Source organism: Symphodus melops (assembly GCF_947650265.1).
Source record: "Symphodus melops genome assembly, chromosome: 15".
NCBI classification, from domain to species: Eukaryota; Metazoa; Chordata; class Actinopteri; order Labriformes; family Labridae; genus Symphodus; species Symphodus melops.
The window spans coordinates 3815981-3837150 of NC_136705.1; the positions used below are offsets into that span (position 1 = coordinate 3815981).

Sequence of the window (21170 nt, forward strand, 5' to 3'; positions counted from 1 at the left end):
TCACTTTCATTCAAGCTCCTCCAGCTGCTTGTGAAGTAAAAGAACAGTATGTTAGGGGGAGATCTGTGAATACAGCGTGCCATTGAGCCACATTCAAACACACTTTTACTTATGCACACAATCTTTGGAGTGCGTTTCCGAGTCCTTCTTTGGCAGTCCAGTTGGAATGAAGTGCCCTCTTCATTTTTCCACAAAGCGATCCTTCATAGCACATTTAGCTACACTGAGAAGTTAAAGGGAACTTCTGGAATTTCTTTAACCTCGGCTCCATTGTTGTTCATGTTTTTGGGTCTACATTACGAGTAGGTAAATGGAAAAACATTGCTTCTACTCATCAGGTAAGGGATAAATGGGAAGAATCCTTTCGGGGATATAACATTTCTAAGCTTGTTCATTAAAAGAGCTTGGGTCTAGAAAAGGTTGGGATTGTTCGTCTCTCTTATCCAAGTTTGTAAATGATCCATATTTAAAGAGCTCAATGCAACGGTAAGATGTTTTGTGTCGTCTCTTCGAAGCAACAAAACTTACTTAATAAAAACTGTGATTTGAGTCAGTCACTGACGTGCTCCAGAGCAGGATGTGTTTGGGATAAGAGATCAGTTCGTTATAAGAAACACACACTGACCAATCAGATGCTTGATTGATTGATGAGAGGGAAAGTTTGTCTTCACAGATGAAAATGTTAATGAAAGTTTATTTCATGAAGTTCATCCTGATACAGAGACTGAACAGGCACAAAAGCCTTGTTGACAAGAAAGGATTTCTACTTATTGCTGCTAATTATGTTATTAATTGTTTTCCTCAGCTCCTCGTTACATCCACAACAGTCAAAAGCCACAAAAATAAATCAAACACTGACTACAATTACAGTACACGCTGTCAGGGGGAGTGGGAGCGAGCCGGGGACGCTTCAAGTTATCGATAATGGACAGTCTGAAATTGCATGCTATTGAAAGGTAAGGGGGAAGTACAAGAAACAGAAGGCATGGAAACAAAGAAAAGCTCCCTGTATGAAACGCTTCCAAAGAGAAAACTAAACCAAGTCGAGCAGCTGACGAGACCATTAAATCTCTCAGGGAGACCAAAGGACCAATCCTAAACTTTAATAGTTGTCTGAGCTGAAAGCCAGCCTGCCCTAAGAGAGACTCGAGAAGGTAAGTAAGGCTGAGACCGTTTTTGTCTGTGGACACAAAAGATTGAGAAACATCAAGAGAAACCCCAGAGAGAAGCTCTCACTGTCTCTGATGGTGAGACAATGAGTCAGTGCAGAACGCTGCAGCCCAACAGTTTATATCAGCTCCCCACAGCTGGTCTGAATCAAGCCCAATCAGACCCACACACCTGACTGTGCCCTGGGTTGATTCTGTGAATGCCCTCACACACAGTAGAGATCTACTCATTCACACGGAGGCTGATTTAAAAAAAAAAAAACATGCTCCAAAAAAGCATCTTTGTCCACATGAAAACGCAAAAATACTTTTTCTGCTTTCATGAGCAGGGAAAGTCAACAACCGTGTCGTTGACCTCGTCACATTTGTCTGCAATCATCGTTTCATATTCAGAGGTGTCCGACCAGCCAAAGTCAAAGCGGGTCTCGTGCAGAGCGTGTTTGTGTCATCTGAGTGTTGTAAGAAGCAGTAGTGACCTCTGTAGTCCGTCAGCGTCAGGGGAGAGTAACTGTGCGTGATATAAAATCCCATAGGAGAATTCTCGTAGGAACCACCGGCGTAGTTACTTCCGGGTTGTTCTACAAAAATACGTCATCACTATTCCAGTCTATTGCATTCTCCTCGTGTTAAAAAAAACAAACAGTGTCGCTTCGTCGCACGCTGAGGTCACGGAGAGGAGAACCCGGCGCGGTGTGACGTTACAAACCCAACAACGTGGACAACAAGGCCATGCTCATATGTATTGCTCTATTGACAATGGTATCATATCACTTCATTTCTGCCTGTATCCATCCAAGTCCCAGGATCAAACTGATCAGAACTTCTTATTTCACAGTAAAATGATGGTTCTCTCTCTATTTCAGCCCATCACTGTAAAAATGGCGGCCCACAAGTCCTGAGACGCCGTTCGGCCCTTCCTTCTCAAAAGGGATTTAACGCACTTTGACAAACTCCAAGAACCACAGCCAGGAAGAGGAAGACGCTCACAAAGACAAACGAGGGCCACAGTCCCCTCCGCTGAGCAGGATCTGCTTCCTGTTTTGGACCTCTGCGAGCAGATTTTCCCCGTCCACCGTGGTCGTCTCTGCGCTCGCTGTCCCACCACTGTTGATGGCTGTCGCCGTGTCTGTGGTCCGGCAGCCTTTCATTGAATCGCTCACGAGAGTCCGTGTACGATGGATCCGTCTTTTTACACTCTGACTGTCTGTGTTCTCTCCTTTGTGGGCGGAGTGGGCGCTCTGTGGTCACTGCGAGGTCTTCTCCTTCCCAGCAGCTCCGTTTGGACTGAGCTTTCTGTTAAAGAGGGTCATTATGTGTTTGCTTCTTTATGAACACAGACAACAAAATCTCTGAACTTAAGTCAATAAAGTGTGAAAGATTAAATGAATACAAGAGTCATTCTTTGCAACCTACAAGTCACAAGAAAAAAAGTCTTCTGATTTAAGCATCTTTGAAGGAAGACGATTGGTTTTTAACACACATCTAAAAGGATTTCCTGTTTCGGGTTTTTTTGGAGCCTTGCAGCTTTCTCGGCCTCACACCTGTTTTGGCTGATGTCTCGGGCCTATCGGGGGTCCTCGCAAATAACACGCAGCAATGGGTCTGGGTCTGGCTGTCTTGTCATCTTCATCATCCCCCTCCTCCTCATTGTCATCTTCTTTATAATTCACCGGAGGTCCCCTCGTTGGCCTCTGTGATCTGCTGACAGTAGGTTGAGCTCCATTGACGTTCTGTGAACAGAAACAGAACGTCGTCATTGACTTTTTTTTTTTCAATGTTTGATTGGATGATTGGGTTTCTTTGAATCCAGAAAGTGTCAGAGTGTATCTGTGTTAATGGCCTAGGCCAGGGGTTCCCAAAGTGGTGAATGGTTTAAATTTGCATATCTCACCCACTAATTTAAAAATATATACAGAAACAAGACAGTGTTTGTGTTATTGTATGGTGTTTGGTGAGGTCTAATAGTGTGCATGGTTTTGTCTAATGTCTAATGTTTAAAGGGACAATGGGGGTCCCCAGTTTCTCGCATCATATTGGAGGTCGTGGGCTGAAAGGTTTGGGAACCTCTGACTTCTTCGGCTGTTTTTTGGGGGAATCTTCTAGAGAGAGAGAAACGGTTCAAACTGTCGTCATTGTTCAGATACCTGTTGGGACTGATGTGTAGTGATGGGAGGTCCTCTTGTGTGGTGAGCTGGTACCGGTTTAGGCTTGGTCTCCTCTTCTGGTTCCTTATCCGGCTCTGCGGCTGCAGCCTTCACTCTGGAGGCCTCTTTGGCTCGTCCCGCTTTCTGTTGAGACAGAGGCGGGATGAAAGTATTCACAGAGTGTCCTTACTGAGAACCTGAGCGTCCCCTCCTTTAAAAAATACAACTTCTCTTTAACAAATCTTTTCCACACCACATAACTGTAATTACACTTAAAACAGTTTCAAATGTATCCAACACTAGAGGCAACGATTCAGCGAAGGTGCAAACTGAATGGCCTTTATCTCGGCTGACATTTACTCCCCTCGCTAAACCGCCAGTAAATGGCCACTTCTGCTTAACTAGGGATCAAACTGGCCAGCACTTTAGCATGGAAATGAAATGACACAAGAAGAGGAGCGGAAATCAGGAGCATAATTGGAGATGCCCTGCACTGTTTAAAGTGTGCGTCATCAACTTCTTCAAATTGGGCCATTGAGAGGGCGCTCGCTGGGCCAGAGGGGTCAAGAAGTGATTGTGGCTAAATTGAGGAGAACAGTTCTCCTCCAGCTTAAGACCTGCACCCCCCCTCTTCCTCCCCTGGTTAACATGCTGAAGGGGGGGGGGGAGTTTGGGGTTAGAGGAGGATTAACCCTCCCCTTCACTGCCGTCACGTTCCTCCTCTCGGGGGTGAAGAGACTCAACAGAGGAAACTGTAATCATTGTGACCGACGCTCAAGTTGTTGAATGTTCACTGAATTAAAAAAAAAAGTCATGTTCATGTTTTTTTCTTCTCTCCAACAGACCGACTGTATCTCATTTTATATTTATGATTTCTTGTTAAGGCTCTGAAACCTCAGATGGAGCAGGTCTTCTCATCACTTCATTAAGGTGCTTTTGCCATATTGCAATGTGGCCGTTTTCGTCATTATTAAGCCAATTAGGTGCATCCAGTAAAGTATCTGATGTGAGTTTAACTTTATTCCCCCCCCCCCCCTGTCTGTTCACATGGAGGGGTCAGGCTTTATCACCTGTCCTGCAGTCTGTCAGCTGAGGGAGCTTGACATATTTTGGCTTCACTCCCAGGCGACTGTTTCTCCGTCCTTCTCAATATACAGGCTGTGGTTCAGACCAACTTGATTAAAGCTGTACCTCAAGGAGTCACGACACAGTTCCTGAAGTGAAGGTGAAATCTATGATCTATTAGAATCAAACACGTCTGTTTCGGTTTTGAACATATCTGAGAGGAGGAACATTCGCTTATTGTGTTGAGCCACAAAAAAAAAAAAAAAAAAAAAAAAACATGTCAAATTCAGGCAAGGTGTAAAAGCCAAACTTGACTTTGTTTTTGGTTCAAACTCAGCTGAGCACTTGACGGCCTCTTTCACAGACGCACAGCTGGAACGTGTCTCGTTCTCACCTTCTCCCTGGGGGGACCGTCTTGCCTCTTGTTGGAGGGCTTTTCAGCCGAGTCTTTGGGCGCAGACAGCTCGAGCTTTCCTTTGACCACATTTCCCAACAGTTTCTTGACATGCTGGTAGTCCGGCTTTTCCTGGTAGTCCAAGGTTTTGACATAAAGAAGGAATGCAGCCACCTCATCTGAAGACAGAAGCAGAGAGGACTTCGAAATAAAAAAGTTTTAAATCTTACATATGTGGAACAAAACTGATCGAACTGTTAATCAAACAATGTGATACACAATCTGTTACTGTTATCAGTCACTGCACTGATTTGACTAACTGAGACTTAGTAATGTGTTTTATTATTTCTGGCACACCTGAGTCATGCAGCAGCAGCACAGGCAAGATGAACCTGAAGGTCTCACTGTCCAGATAATACACCACTTGGCAATGTATCTCCCACCCGGGGTAGATTAGGCATGGCTCAGTTATGGATATGCATTTGGTGAGTGTGTGTGTGTGTGTGTGTGCGTAGGTGTCACACTCATACTGCCACGTATCACACACTGGCCAGGCGACGCGTATGACACATACTGCACTAGAACTTGTATCTCTCTCACACACACACCGTTGATGCATTCCCTGGCTCTTATCTGAGGCGGGCAGCTGGGCCTCGTCAGCTGAGGAGCAGCCAGTCCACACTATACATCACACACTCAGCCTCCACACAGGAGTGACCTCTCCGTAAAGAGGAGAGATAACACACGACAAAGTTTGAAAGGCGTGTCAATGGGACAGCTGTTTAACAGGTACAAAGTTATTCAGGAGCTTCAGGTAAACGAGGGAGAGGAGAAGTGTCACGTCGCAGATTGTCTCGCTTCTGTGATTCGGGAGAAAAAAAAAGATTTACCGGTAGGCTGTTTTCAAAAACGCCTACTATACAAGTAGAGCATGCTTATTGGACCAATGTGAGATCCACCGAATGCCAAACAGGTCCCACTGATTCATAAAATGTCACAGTATGCATCAGACCAGTCCTTCTCCTGTATCGTTGTTTTCCACAAATCGCCAGGTCAGAGGTCGAGCATGATGGACAGCAACCGCTATCACAACAGAGAGAATAATCACCATCAGACCAAACCACACAAAGACACCAGCGGTGATCTTTTTTATGTTCTCAGTCTGGTGAAAATCTAAAGAATCACTTGTCACCTTCTATCAGGCGGGAATGTTACACTGTCGTGGAGTCTGAGTTTGTCGTGGACTGGCAGACTTCCTGTATGCGACTGATGCATGTAGAGTTTGCAGTACATACTGCACACTGCTTTGGATTGTATTACATAGCAGGTTGTTTTCAAAAACAGCCTCAGTCTTCATGCCATTGTGCTTTGTTTTCAAAGGCACTATGGCAATAATCTAAAAACAAATTCCTACGTTTTTAAACAATAATTTCAAATGATAAAACACTGTAATTGTATGAGCTAATTAGAATAAATGCCAAGTTCAATTTGTGTTTGAAGCAAGTAATAAAACTATCACACATGATTTAAATGACCTCTGACCTTGTTCAGAGTCAGCCTGGTATCTACAGTGAATGAGTTTTGACTCTGGCCTTTCCTCTGGCTCTCCACAGAGGCAGAGGCCCTGTGGTCCCTGTGCTTACCTGTGCTGGCTCCGCTCACTGACAGCTGCTGGACGGAGCCTGGCAGATTGTCCATCAGCCTGAGAGAGGAGGAAAGAGATAAAGCAGGGATCAGGAGAGGACAGAAGGGTCCTGAACGAAGGAGTTTAGGGGTGGCCTGTTGCTCCAGCTATGGAGAAGAGTGTATATAAAACATCTCACTGCAGTATGAAAATGTGATTGTAATGACTCAACACATTTTGGGGAAAGAGAAGTAGATATTTATTATTAGGCAAACTGTAACTGTCCTCTGATTGGTTGATTGTCTCACTGCAGCTGTGCACCAATCATGCTTCAGCAGCAGAAGCCTAAATATACTACTTTGCCTTCAGATCTGGAGACATTGATGTTTCTTTTTTTTTTTGAATGGGGTTGCTGGCTATGGAATAATCTGCAGAAAGACAAGCTTGGTAATGGAAACAGTGACAGACATGCAAAGTCCCCCACAGAGGAGCTGGCTAAACATGTTGGTTCTTACCTGGCTTTGGCCTCTTGGACCTGCACTGGGCTCTTGAGATCACTGTCCCATGGAAGAGATCCACATAACCAGTGAAGAAGACAGAAACCCAAGATCTGGAGGTCACCACGTCTCGATGGAGCTAGATAACGACAGAAGGATAACTTGTGAAATTCATGAATTTAACTTTTACAAGCCGTTTCGAACTTTCTCACTTTTGTTCAGCTACAATTCAGCTTTTATTATTTCCTTGGGGGAGAAAAAATCTACAAAAAATTAAAATGGTTACAAAATCAGTAGAAACGTTTATCACAAAGACACTCTTAAAACTGTTTTTTAATAACAGATCCAGACGAGTCATGGTTGAACACAAGTAGCAGTTTGCAGGGTCAAGGTATTTTAACTCGGAAAGACCAGCAAAGACAGTAAAGAAATACCGCTCACAATGTGTCACCTGACATTTCAGACTCCAAAAAAGGAAACGACTCCATCTTTTGATTTGATCTCTGTTGTATGATTTCAGCCATGAATAAATCACAGTGAGGTGGCCCACTGCAGAAAACGGGGAGGATGATAAAGTGGAGATTGAACTATGTGAAAATGGGTCTTCGTCAGTCGTGCAACAGTCTGAAGCGGGGTTTTTTTTGTTTTTTTTTGTATATTTGAAAGTCAGCGATCAGTCGTGTTGTAGTCAAGACTTCACTAACTGAGACCAAGAAATACCCGAGACCGGAGAGCTCCGAGACGGAGACAAGACCAAGACCCCTCATACCCATGGAGAGTAACGGGGTGTTTCATTCACTTAGACCAGAACAGGGAAAACATCTCCAGATAACATGCTTACTCTGTAAACTGTAACACAGGCAGGATCCTTACCGTTAAGCGATTTAAACATTCGATACAGTCGATAAGGCCACAAACACCTGCCCCAAATGTCTCTGTTTAACGTTGGTTTTCAGCTGATTTAAACTGTACATCTGTTCCATATTGCTTCAATGCTGACCCTTAAGCTCTTTTTGCCCTCCGGCTATCCACTGTCATTACATGACTGGAAGCTTTAAATATACAGCCAACCAACTCCAGCATTTGACCACGCCTCCTCCGCTGTGATGCCGATGTTCACGGAAGGAAGTAGTTCCAGTTAAAGTCCATTGACTGTATCTAAGATGAGTAACCATAGAAACAGGGACAAAGACAAATCCTACATGCCTCCACGTCATCCTTTAGTTCCTGATCGTTTGGACACCTCGATGGACATTATGCCTTACTAAATGCATAAAGTGATGTTTCTGCTGACGGGTATTCAAATCAGTTCTTTTCCAACACCCAGCCCTCAGTGCTGTTTTATGAATAAACGTACTGTAAACAGATGTAGGTCTTTGGATTCACATTACAAAAAGGAGGGAATGCACAGTAGTTATCAAACAGAATAAATTGCATGTTGGACAGAATTTGGATTTCTCATGTGCTAAGTTTTCTTTAAGTCTGGAGCGTGTTTGTGTCTTATTGTGAGTGTGTTTGATTGCAGGGGTCTACATTAACTTGTGAGGTCTATCAATACTTGTCGACCAACTCCATCCAGAGGGGTCGAGCCCGGGGAGTTTCAGCAGCTCAATAGTGTAACGGCCGCCACACGTCTCCGGAGAAATTACCTATCGACTGGCTCCATCGGAGGGGAGAAATCTCCTCCCTGAGCCACAGCATGCATTGATCCTCTCCATCCAACAGGCTGGTCTAAAGAGGAAGCATGGTCACTGCCACGCTGGACCAGATTACATGGAATGGATGGACTCTTATCTGATTTCAGGTTTACAACATTTCTGTTCATGAAATATCAGTGTCCAAACCTGAGTTAAGATATCGAGACACAGGGATGTGTCAGTGAGGAGATTTTTTTTTTTTTTTTTTAAGAGAAGAATAAATGTTTGAGTTGTCCCTGAACAAGTACGCTTCAGGGAAAACTCGGAAAACTTAAAACTTAAAAAAAAAAAAAGAGAGACGGCGAAGAGGGCTTTCACTCCTGAAAAACTTCTGATCTCAGCAGGAGGAGCAAACAGACATTTATTGACTGCCTTTATCCAGACTTTCCCCTCACAGCCCCTTCATATTTTTCACACATTAAGTCAGAGTGAGCTGATGTGAGAATACAACAGGAACACTATTTCCTGAAATTATCAAGATATTTTCACGAGTGCATATTTGAAATGGCTTAAATGAACAATGTGGATGATTAGAATAGTAAAGGTGCTTAAAGAGAAAGTCCTCATTGTACAGAAGGTTTAAGAGCGGAGACACAGTTGTCCACAGTTGTCCTTAACAGGGTCTCTAGCTACGAAGGTTCCCCGTCGATTTATCCCTATATTCAAATTCATACAAGTTGGCAACTCTAATGTAAAGAAAACAATCCAAAACTGTTGAAATGTGGCACAATTAACACGGCTAAACATGAGATCACAGAAACTGAAGCTACACAATGTCCAATTGGTTTGCCGACTGTGACTGACGTTAGCAAAGCTAGCACCACCCCTCCTTGGAGGTTAACATCCCGATGGTTATGTAATGCTTGTGTTGAGTTGTTGATTGCCAGTGTAGCCTGACACAGCCTACATACAACTATATCTTCATTAGATCAAAATAATACAAAACCTCTCTGTGCTCCGAGAGGCCATCTGTCCACACGTTTACATCTGCGTAGAAGGAGAGAATTGTGGCAGTATAACTTTGGCCATTAACCAGACTTACATCCTCAACTGGTATGCTGTTAGCTTACACACATCTGATCAACACTGCTTGTCTGAGTTAGCTAGTAGCTAGCACTAACTACGTAGTAATGCCTGATGATGTTTCATTCCACACATCTCTTGTCCTTCCATGTTGGTATTTCACAACTTTACAAGGTATGAAATCCTGTTGAGGACCTTTTTCAAAAATGATACTGTCTTTGAAATGTGGTACTGTAAAATGATTCATCCTATCTTAATGTTAAGCAGGTATGTCACTTTTGAGCTGAGCAGGTACTCACAAATCTGCAGAAAAAGCACGACGTCAACTCTATGTTTGCTCCAAGTCTGTTAGACGATGATGAATGAAAGGTCCTGTTGCCCTTGTGGGATGAAAGTATGCGTTCACTCAGCATTACAGTGGGGCTTCCTATTGTTGTAAATAATTACACAACTCTTCATCGCTACTGAGAGGCTGTTAGAGGACAATAAAGATGAAAAATACATGTGATACTGACACTGGGAAAAGTGTTGCAACTCCCAGAGCAACATAATAGATTAACAATTAAAAAGATCAACAACTACATTTAGCACTGCTGCCCTCTGTGCGTGCTTTGGGCACCTTATCTGAGCTCATAATAGTGTTGTGTGTGTCTGCTCTTCTGTGTTTAATGTGTTTTGCCCTCACATGAGGAGAGACAAAGGACAGTGGAGCAGGGAGATGTGCACGTGCATACGCACTTAAACAGCTCTCAAAGGGAAGTTCCTTGAAAAACAAACATGCACATATAATCTCACACACACACACAGCTTACATGTTCTCTACATGTTTTAGACAGGGAGGTGAGGCAGCAGCGCTGTTGTTAATTATCTCCTATTGTTATTCAGAATCCCTAAGCATGCTGCAGTGTCACACTCTTAACCCTTGTGCTTCACAGCCTTGTCGTTCGGAGCCGGTCTTCAGTCCGCTGGACGCCCACCGAATAGTGGTAATTACACCGTTTAGCTCGGAGTTCAAAGGCCTGCCAAGTCTGCAGCTGCACTCACCAAACCTCACCATGGCAACCTGTCAACATCTTTATAGGGATTGGTGCCATCAGGTCAGGAAAGGGCAGATGAGGGTGTCGTCCTCTGTCATAATCTCCGTGCAAAGCGGAGATTGGCCTCGTCTGTTTTTAAGCAGGTGTTTGTGTCCTTGTGAAATGAAGCTCAAAATAGAATAAAAAGCATCATGATTTGGGTTTTCAGGTGACAAGATATTTGTTTTTTCCTAAACCTGGAGGTGTGTTCATTTATTTAAAAGACTGATGTAATGGAGGAATGGACTTATGTTTAAACAATGCTGATCTCTTTCAGGTTTCCACATGTTCATGCTTCTTATTAGGCGTTACAGTAGGCTGCCAGCACTGCAAAAGTAACCTGAGGTTTTACTTTTCTTTGTACATAATGACTTCACTAGTTTCTTTTTAAAAGGCATACACTCGTAAATTTACTCGTTTTACATTTTAAACCAGTGATTAGTGTGCATGCCCCACATACGGAGGCTGCTGTCCTCTGGGCGGACGGACCAGGTTCGAGACTGAACTGAAGCTCCTTTTCCGCATGACGTTCCCTGATTCCTCTCTCCTTGATTTCTGAATCCATCCACTGTCCTATCCCTACAATAAAAGGGACAGAAAGCCCACTTTAAAAAAAAAAAAAAAGTAACGTTAGCCACTGCCGCTTATGAGAGCCCTTTTCTTCATTCAAGGTGGTAAAAGGTGAATTCTCTCTCTTTCCCTTCTCCTTCCTCAATCATATTAAAATTGACTTTCATCACAGAGTTATTGCTGACGGGGACATTTTTTCGGGCACCTCTTTTACTCATCGATCCTGTTGATAGAAACACTACCAAGGCGATTAGGCAGTCTGAGCCATGCTAACTCACAATATCGAACCGGAGGAGGAGTGGAGTTGGCCTGTGTGGAAGCTCACAGAGGTTATCTGTGGCTTGGTGCCTCGCTCTAACCAAACATCAAAGCTCTTAATTAATGGGGGATGAATACACGATGCAGGTTATGACTTCAGCTAATTAGGGAATTGTTAAACAGAGACGGTACTGGAGGAACTCAGGAGGGGCTGCGGATGGAGAATCGATGGTCAATGAAGAGAGGGAGCATGTAGGCAATTTGCCAGTTAATGTGTTCCCAATATCAACCGGGGGAGGCAGAGGGTGGCGGGGCAGGGAGACTATTTTACATGTATTGACAAAGCAAGACTGTGAACTAAATGGGACACAGTCCATTGCAGTGTTGAAATAAATACTGTCGACATGTATACATTTTTGCCATTGTGAATATTTTTCATTCATGACTCAACACTAAAACCCACACTAGTAGTAAAATAAGCAGTTTGAGACAAATCGGGGAATATCTTTGAGGACATGTCCTCTGTGACTGGGTAAGAAAACACAGTTGGGAAAGATGTGCCATTCAGTTGAGCTTCTGATTAACATGTAAGTCAGTTTCATTTTGAGACTGGGAGTACGTTTTGTGTTGGACAGAACTGTGCATGAAATGTTTGAAAGCAGCTAACTGACTCTCGTACGGTTGGTGAACGCTCAAGTGTGGATAAAGAACTCTATCACCCAAAGACGGTCCACCTGTAGTAGCATTGATACATTACTAATGCTGCCTTCATGCGCTCCTCGGAAATATCAGATTTACCTTATTAACAGCCCTCAGGTCGTAATTATGAGTGGGAGCTGCTGAGTCGTGACTTTTGTTTGTATAAAGTTTAGAAAGAGTGTCAACAACGGATTAGAAAAATGATATATTTTGTTAATAGAAGCTATCATTTTTTAAATATTCTATTTGCTGTAACAAGCAGGTAGACCTTAACTATAAACCATGCTAGGTGACTATATACATATTGATAATGACATTTACCTGAAGCTTAGTATATGTTGTTCTTCCTGTGAGAGAACTTGAACGCTTGTATATCATCTGTACGACTGCACAACTGGGAAGTACTATGTTTCCAAGGAGAACATGAAGGCAGCAATAATGTGTTCATGAACCACACTTCTACATGCATCCTAGAGCTTACCAAGACCTTTGTGGGCGTCAAGGCTGGTGTACTCGATGGTTCCGTTGTGGCCCTTCTTGGGGTTTTCTTTGTATTCTTTGTGGTCTCCATAAGGACAGTATCTGTAAGACAGTCCATAGTCTGCCAGGTAGACCTAAAAGACACAACAGGATTGGGGGTTTTTTTCAAAGCCATCCAACCAGTAGAGTGAATACTTTTGTCATCTTAAAGAAATGACCCAGATCAAAATAGATACCAGATAATTTAATAAAAGACAGAGTCTCACTGTTTCACTGTATTCTGTAATGTGAAAGTGTATACTGTACAGCAGATCTCATCCCCGTGCACGTGCAGGATTATTTGCAGTGATCAGCTGTGGACTAACCTGTTCAGGGTCTCTGTAGCCCAGCATGAGGTTGGCAGCTTTAATGTCTGCATGGACGTACTCGTGCTCATGAATATATTCCAGAACAGACACCTGGTCCAAACAGAAACAGAGGCACTTTTAAAGAAGAGAATGGAGAGTTATGTGAATGAATGCACAACGTCCAGATATGCTCTGTTGCCCTTGTGGTTTAAAGAGGTCATTATCAGTTTACGTGGCCTTTGACCCCAGGTTTTTTTTATCTGGATTGCACAATCTCGAGCTCTCTCCAGCGGCTTTGAACAACAATCAACGAACACAATTTAAAAAACAGGGTTGTCCTTTTACTCCATGAGGAGGCGCTCACCAGTCCTTGGCCAAGCTGCAGTACAGTGGCCTTCTTCAGACGACCTCCGTTTTTCTCACAGACTTTCTGAAGGTCAGTGCCCAGGCGGTCCATAGCCATGAAACGGTACCTGCAGAGGAGAGAGCAAAAACGTGTTTTCATTTTTTCTAATACACCTTCCACTTCCTAAATCCTGATTATGAAACAGATATCTGTTGCCACAGAATACTGCAAAAGTTCTATTCAAACAGCCTTGAAGTACAGTACAGTATGTTATGGTGGAGCATAATCAAAGCAGTGTAAAGTTACAGTGATTTTAACTTTATGCATTGATATGCCTGTCTTCCAAAGTCTCCCTAATTTTCCAATATGACCCAAATGATTATCAAGATGGATGAAGCAACAGCAGCCTTTTGAGTGAGGCCAAAATATTTAGACCTCCCCCCATGGTCTGACTGCAGCATAGGTCATAAACCCCTCCTCCTCCATGTTAACAGATAAGGGAAAAAAGGTCAAACTATAAAGTTAAAATACACAGCAACATTTTTTGTCAGACCTGGATTCTGTCATTCTAGTTATTGCCAATCATTCTGATTATTAGTTTACTGAATGCTAAGAAGAGCAGATGTAACGTGACAATCAACAGCTCTGTTGACAAATGTGGCTCCTCGCAGAGTTCTTCACCACAGTACAAGAGCAGAGGAGGAAAGGAGAGAGAAAACATCAATTCTCTGGTTTCAGCAGCCAGCTCCCTGCTGCACATGTCCTTTCTATGAATGAATTAACTTTTTTTCCACCTGAGCGTTTAAAAAATGCATTACCTGAGGTTATTATATTCAGCGAGCCCTGACCCCCAGTATGTCGGGATGCCAAGGAAGTCCATCTTCCTGCTTGTCTTCCATTGCTGCACTGTTATGACAAAAAAAAGAATAGTTAAGTTCAAGTTGTGTTTGCACATCTTTATTTTCAAACCATTAAATTAGGTGTCTGAATAGAGTGAATGACAGGAGTCAAACCAGCAGCTACAGAGCTCAGAGTCACAATGGATGTATTGAAGAAGCAGAAACTGGTGGTCCTAATACTTTTTTTTTTTTTTTTTTTTTTTTTTTGAAATGGAATGGTTGACAACTATGCAAACTTTTGATGAGTCTGATGGTACCATGACCTTGAACTAACCCCAAGTGTTACACCTGCTCAATGCTCAGAGTTTTCTGAACAAAAGCCCTCAAATTCTGAGGAAAAGAAGCTGAAGTTTTGTCCAATTCTACATTGTCCTTGAAAATGTATTAAAGCATATGTGGAAATATTTATCTTGTAATTTTGAGGATGAAAACAACTGCAAACACACACAGACATACACCCACACACACAAAGACAAAGCAGTAGGTCTGGCTCAAGGCTCTATGGCGGCTGGCCTGACTGGCGCTCAACCAGGCTGGCAGGTGGTCAGGGGCTCAGCGGAGGCCCGGCCATCATTACGTGTGAGTGGCTCCCTCTCATAACGAAGGCGTTGGAGAGCTCAGACAAGCACGGAGAGGGGGGCTAACTGCCACCGAGGTGCATGTTTGCTTTGGCTTATTATTAATTACGGTGCGGCAGGCAGCTAAGCCTCTGTGTCTGCGGCCACTTCATCAGTCAAACACACTCGTGCTCCGGCGAGCTGCCGTGGCGCTGGACGGGCGCTGCTACTCACTGCTCTCTGGTTTGGCTGCCCTCTGGTAGAACTTGAGCTCCGAAAACAAGGGGCCGTTCTCCTGGTACTCCTGCACAGAGAAGCATGCATACATTATTAGAAGCTCTCATCGCTGACCAAAGAAGCACAAGGCTTGACAAAAAGAAACATGTCAGTATTAAAGTCTCAGATTAGACATCCGACATTATTCTATTTGTGCAACTAAGACTGGTGGCACATTATGTTCTTTCATCGAGCTATTTTACACCCTTTTTACCACAAGCGGATTCAAACTTTGGCTCTATGTTTATATATTTTGAAGTCTAAATAACATAGAATTTAAGAATTAGATTTTGTTAAAATACAGTGACAAAAAGTGGGAGCGAGAAAACTCCCCTCTCTTTAACAACAGCTACAGTTTTCTATTATAACAATTTGTCTCTCCGATTAGAAATACAGTCCCAGGCTTGAAATAATGGTGATGAGCTAACAGCGTTAGCCAGGAGTCAGTCAGAGTATTGGGAGTGCAGCCTGATGTGCTTCACTGAGACGCGGCTGCTTCAGGATGTCCCCGACAAACGTGTCCCTGAACGGCTTCCAGACTGTCCGGGCCAAACAGGATGCCACCGATAGAGTTAAGAAGAGAGGTGGTGGGCTCGCCATCCTCGCCAACAACCGATGGTGTCATCCCCGTCACATAATGAAGAGCAACGGCAACAACTGAATTTTCCCCCTGGGATTCATAAAGTATTTCTGATTCTGAGTGTTGTTCTAGTCAAGAAAACTGTACACAAATATCTCACGTGATGTTTGATGAAGCAAGAACTAAAAAAGTACTTTTCTCAAAGCATTCTGGGAAGTTTATTAACCGCACTAAAAATTAGATACTCCTATGCCTCTATTCTGAAGATTAAATGTAAATGTGAAACAGAGGGTTCAAAAGATTACATCACAAAACATCAACCTTGGGATTCGAAGGCCTATTAACATAGATAGGGTGTCTGTGACTGTGCAGAACAGATGTACTCACCACTTTTATGACAAAGTCTGTGTCTGCAGCAACAGGTCTGTCTACGTCCTGGGAGGCTTTGACACAACAAGGAAACATTCAGAAAAATGCTACAAACGTGATGAATCATGTTTTGGCTTAACTAGATTTGAAGGCTTCAGGAATGATAGCTGTTTGTTGACGTCTTCAGACATTAAACAGGAAATGTTGTAAAGAACTTCAAACTATTCTTGGTAATCAGATCGAATCAAAATGCTTTCGCAATCAAGATAAAACCAGATCGATCAGTGTGTCAGGACTCTGAGATATCGTGTTTTTTAGGCAGTGAGGAAGGGATTTGATTCTGTTCAGCATGTATTTACTTATTTTATGGGACAGATGGTTAAAGTGTGTGCAAACACTTTGAATTACCGAGATAGATCAGTCCAAAGCCACCTCGACCGATGATTTCCCCAAGTCTCCATCTCTTCTTCTCGGAGTCCGTCAGTGTGAAGCCCTCAGGGAGCGGTTTGGGTAACGCTGTCTTTTTTGGAGCCATTAAAAAAACTGCATAAAAAAAACAAGGAACTATGTGGAAAAGAAATATTTGTTATTAAAAAGCAGATGTATGAATTTATTGTCAGTAAATTATTTAAGCAAACCTGCTTCATATGGTAAAGATGCTCAATAATAATGCTATTATACTGACAGCTTTAAAAATCAGTCAGCTTGAAGTCATGAGACAAAATCACTCAGAAAACAAAGAACGTACTGTAAATTAACTGTGAACTTCTTTTATAATCATATACTTCATGTTATTTATTTGACAAGTCAGGATAAAGAACTCACTGCCAGGTCGACTAACTTGATTTAATCATATTATATTAGGTTTAATTGACCAAGCTAGACCAAAACCCGTACAACAAGAGAAAGTTAAAGACTTAAATAACTCTGCTGTAACAATCATAACATAGTAGTATAGCAGCTACAGCTTCTTTAGCAGTCAAGAGGCTAATATTATTTATTATGAAACCATTCTTAAGCTCATACATACACAGACTTCAGGGGAGAACTCCAACAGCAGCACGTCGTTAATTGAGCTTTCCGTGGAGAAACATACCTACGAACAGTTCTTATTAATACATTAAAGCGAGCGAACTTTAGCAGTCTCTCCAAAGTTCACAGTTTCCCTGTCACCCGGTGCAAATCGAAAACAAAGCCGAATCACTTCCTGAAAGTTGTCGCTCCAGCAACGCCGCACAGCCAATGGTGTGAGGGGGAAAAGTTTCTCAACAGGCTGCTGGCCAATAGGAGGAGCAGAGGAGGCGGGATTCTCGTTGTCATTCTCCCAGCATATGTCTCAGGCATTTAAAAAATTAACTCAACCAAATACTTCATCTGAAACCACATATTTTCAATTATTTCATTAGGCCATACTTCAAATTACAAAATTAGAGTTTTAAACTGACCAACTTGTCAAAAACCTGCATCACACAATAAAAGGATAAAGTCAGGAGGTGTTATATCTTCTATGAGAGCTGTTTACTACACAAAGGAACACGTGATTCCTGTGTTGACGACTGCAGCATGCTAAAAGTACACAGAAAATAATAATAATAATAATAATTGTTTAAATCAGATCAAATTCTGTGCCTTGCTGTAAAGGGTAAGATTGTTAAAACCTCTTCAACATATTTTTTTTTTCATTCTTTGCCATGATCCCTAAATCCATTCAACAGTTCACATATGCAGCAATCTTCACCACTGAACTCTTCTTATTCAGCTTTCATTTTATTTAGTAATAAATACTTTATTGGCTCTGGCCTTCACTAGCAGTATGATGCAAGTTAAGCCCTTTAAAAAAAGTGATTCATTTCATTTTATTCATTAATTTAATCATTCTGAAGTATTCAGCATATGTTTTCATCAAAAGGCCTAATTATTGCTTTAGAGTCCCTGCAGTTGAATAGCTGTGGGTTCTCCTCCTTGAAAGAGACAATCTGACCCTGCCAAAAGCAAAATATAGTTTCTTACTGATCCAAGTGCATTGAATACTCGAATGTGCTCAACTGTACTCAAACATATTCAATAAGGGCAGCCGATGTTAGCAGCAACATGCAGTAAAATGGAAGCAGAGGTAGTGCTGGATCCTGACATGGGGTTGGGCCTTCAAAGCAGCCTCTTGTATACTGCTTATTCAACTTACTTACTCAAATCAATACCAGTTTGTTTCAGGAATTCTGGCGTCCCTGTTGTAACCCAGCTTGATCTCCGTTTTGCTGTACAACATGGTCAATACCCCGCCTGCCTAATGAACACAAGCTGAAGGAACGAGTGTAACGCCAGAGCCGGTGGTGGACAGGAACTCACGCACTTCTCCCCACTCATCGTTCCCAATCAAGCTTGTTTTATTCGGATGAAAGAGGAGAGAAAATGCCTTCTCTTGTTGTTCCTGTCGGCGTGCACCTGCAGTGAGCCTATCGATCTACAGACACCCTCAGGGCCTAATTTAAGACTCAAGGATTCTGCTATGAAAGGGAGAAAATAAAACATCACTGGTTGAACATCAGGTAGTCACAGGGAAAACTGGGGGAATGATTCTGCTTTAGATTGAAGATGAGCTTTAAGTCAAGTGTGCTCTTTGTATGAAGATCAAATGAACAACACTTCCAATGAATGGGGCCTAATTATTGCAGTATAGAGCCTATAGCATCTAAGTACCTGCTATTTACTAAACTTATGACTAATTGGCTCAGGAATATGTTGCATAGTCCTCTTCAAACACATGTTTGCAAATGTGTACATGTTTTTTTGGTGTGGTGTTTCAGCATATTCCCACTCCCAACTTTTGTAATATATCACCAGTTGAGAGTGCTATGCCCCATACTGTGCAAGTCCTAGTGTTGTAAAGTTTGCAATCATGAATTATAAATGTTCTGTCAGAATTTCAAAATTACATTTTGATGAGAAACATGTCACAGAAAAAAAACTGGCACACTCGTGTGGGAGAGGTTAAGGTGGAAAGGTAAGACAAAAGAGTGAAAGAACACTGATATGATTCAGCCGAATGGTCTTCGTCAGGACTTTAATACATGTCGCACTGGTGCGTTTTTTCCTGCTATTTGTCGCTCCTCCACCACACCTTTACCTGACACTCAGTGAACACGCCAGCTTCCTTTCATAGTCTGAGAAACATCTCACATTTTGGTTTTGGATGAGCCAAAATAATGAACACTTCTCAAACTGTCAAATGTTTAGGATCAGCTGAGGTTCCAAAATATCTTTGGGTGGTTTTGTTCCTGTTTGGTTGGTCTATTATTGGCACCTGGCCTTAAGCCAATGTGGACTCTGGCACTCTTACAAAATCAACAATAAGCTACAAAACAGTGCCCAGAAATGTTTTTCAGAAGTCTTTGGCCAATCTCTCAGAGGCTGTTTACACCTTGCATTTACACCCATCCTGGAGGATCTGATAACAAGTGGAAGTCTTGATGCTAGGTGTAAACATACCCAACTGCTTCCTGAGGATGGATTGAGATCCAGGGTAGAGGAGTGCTAAATGGTTTCCATCTCCTTGATGAGCAGACTGAGTGATGTTATTTTACCTTTCAAAATAGCCCCACACCATCAATGGGAAAAAAAAAACATATTATGTATCGCTAATATTGGAAAGATGCTTCCGCATTAGGTGATGTTCAGCCACTTACCAATATCGATTTGCTGACGCTTATAAGGGGATCTGTCATTGCTCACGGACACAACCAAACACCGTTAGGGCCCTACAGATAGAAAGGCAAGGAGAGAAATAGAGAGAAAGAGGTGGGAGGAAGGGGTGCAGAATCCCAACGCAAGAGGAGAGGTTTGAGTTTGAATTGACTTTAACAGGTGCAGTTGAGGTGGGGTCCTGCTCCAGAGACTTTAGTTTACAGCGTCACTGAAGCGCTGAAAGGAATTATTCTGTAATGATATTCATTTAAAGTATACAGCAAATCCAGCAGAAATATATAATTATGTTGGCGTAACTGCAGAAATCCTTTTGAGGCAGAAGTTGAAAGTTGTTGCTGGTCTCTTCAGGTGCCGTATAAAGAAATGATCCTTCGGGCTTTTTCCTGAGTGTTAGATATGTGTTTATCTGTGAGAAGGTTTTTGTTATTTTGTACTTTGCTGACATCAAGTCTGTCTGTTTGGATCAGCAACACATTTTCAAAATGTCAAACTATTCGTTTCCCAGAACAGAGACTTCACTCTAATGGCACCATTCGAGGTTAAATGACTGAATAAACCCCCCGTCCTTTTACAGTAGGACAACCACACACTCAATCCATCCAAAAGTCACAAAATGTTAACTTCCTTGATACTATGACCTCTCACTGTGATCCAGGTTTTAACCCCAGACCTCTTGCATCTCTTGTCCATTTTGTCTCTGTTTTCCTCCCATTCACTTGCCCTCGACCTCTCTTGCTCTCTCTCCTCTCTCTCACACCCACCCTACAACTCTGCCACCTCTCACCCGGGGTAATTGCTCTGTGAGCACAGCGCTGCCTGTGTCGTTTCCTCCCGCCGCCTCTCATAGTCTGGGCGAGGTGACACCAATCTCGGCGAGGGCGTGACACCATTTTGTGCAACCGGCCCTTGTGATGGAGATGGCATAATTGTCCTAATTAGGGGGGTGCAGATCGGGGCGGCCGTGGCTCTGACCCACCCCGGCCCGAGTCCATATGGTAGGAGGTTGATAATGAGCCAGTTAATGTTCTGTGTCCATCAGTGAGAGATACTCAGTATGGACGTTGTGCCAAAGAGATGGAGGAGGTTTTACTCTCCTTGCCCTCACTTCTATTTTCTCCCTCTTGCTCACCCATACACACGTACATTTTAGCACCAATGAAAAAAAAAAAAATTCACTCAATACCTGACGTTTTTAACTGCTTAATTACCCACAGTAGTCAAAGCTGTCAGCACATTAGTGGGCGTTACATTTTGTCAGTAACAGTCTGCCCCTGATCATAAACGACATTTTCAAACTGTTTCATTTTATGAATCATTTGTTCCTGGCCCTGTCTCTGAGCTCCCATCATGCAGCTGTGTCACTATTTCATGTTGTGACTTTGTTCCGTTTATGAATAT

At 42.7% G+C, this 21170-nt stretch overlaps 2 protein-coding genes across 2 annotated transcripts in view; one reads left to right on the forward strand and one right to left on the reverse strand.

Moving 5' to 3' along the window:
- Positions 1 to 2169, forward strand: part of fancl (FA complementation group L) — a 26048-nt gene extending 23879 nt beyond the window's left edge. The window contains exon 14 of the mRNA XM_079362852.1: positions 2033 to 2169. Coding sequence (XP_079218978.1) covers positions 2033 to 2068 — 36 coding nt within the window. The 3' untranslated portion in view covers positions 2069 to 2169. The remainder of the gene's footprint in view (positions 1 to 2032) is intronic.
- On the reverse strand, positions 761 to 16634 carry vrk2 (VRK serine/threonine kinase 2). Its single transcript, XM_079362851.1, has 13 exons — positions 16479 to 16634; positions 16089 to 16144; positions 15080 to 15149; positions 14208 to 14295; positions 13408 to 13516; positions 13062 to 13154; positions 12698 to 12830; positions 6912 to 7032; positions 6416 to 6474; positions 4773 to 4951; positions 3314 to 3457; positions 2711 to 2899; positions 761 to 2462 (listed from the first exon to the last, which is right to left on the reverse strand). The coding sequence occupies exons 1-13, from the start codon at positions 16603 to 16605 to the stop codon at positions 2091 to 2093; spliced, it is 1740 nt and encodes a 579-aa protein (XP_079218977.1). The 5' UTR covers positions 16606 to 16634; the 3' UTR covers positions 761 to 2090.
- Positions 16635 to 21170: the final 4536 nt, after the last annotated feature.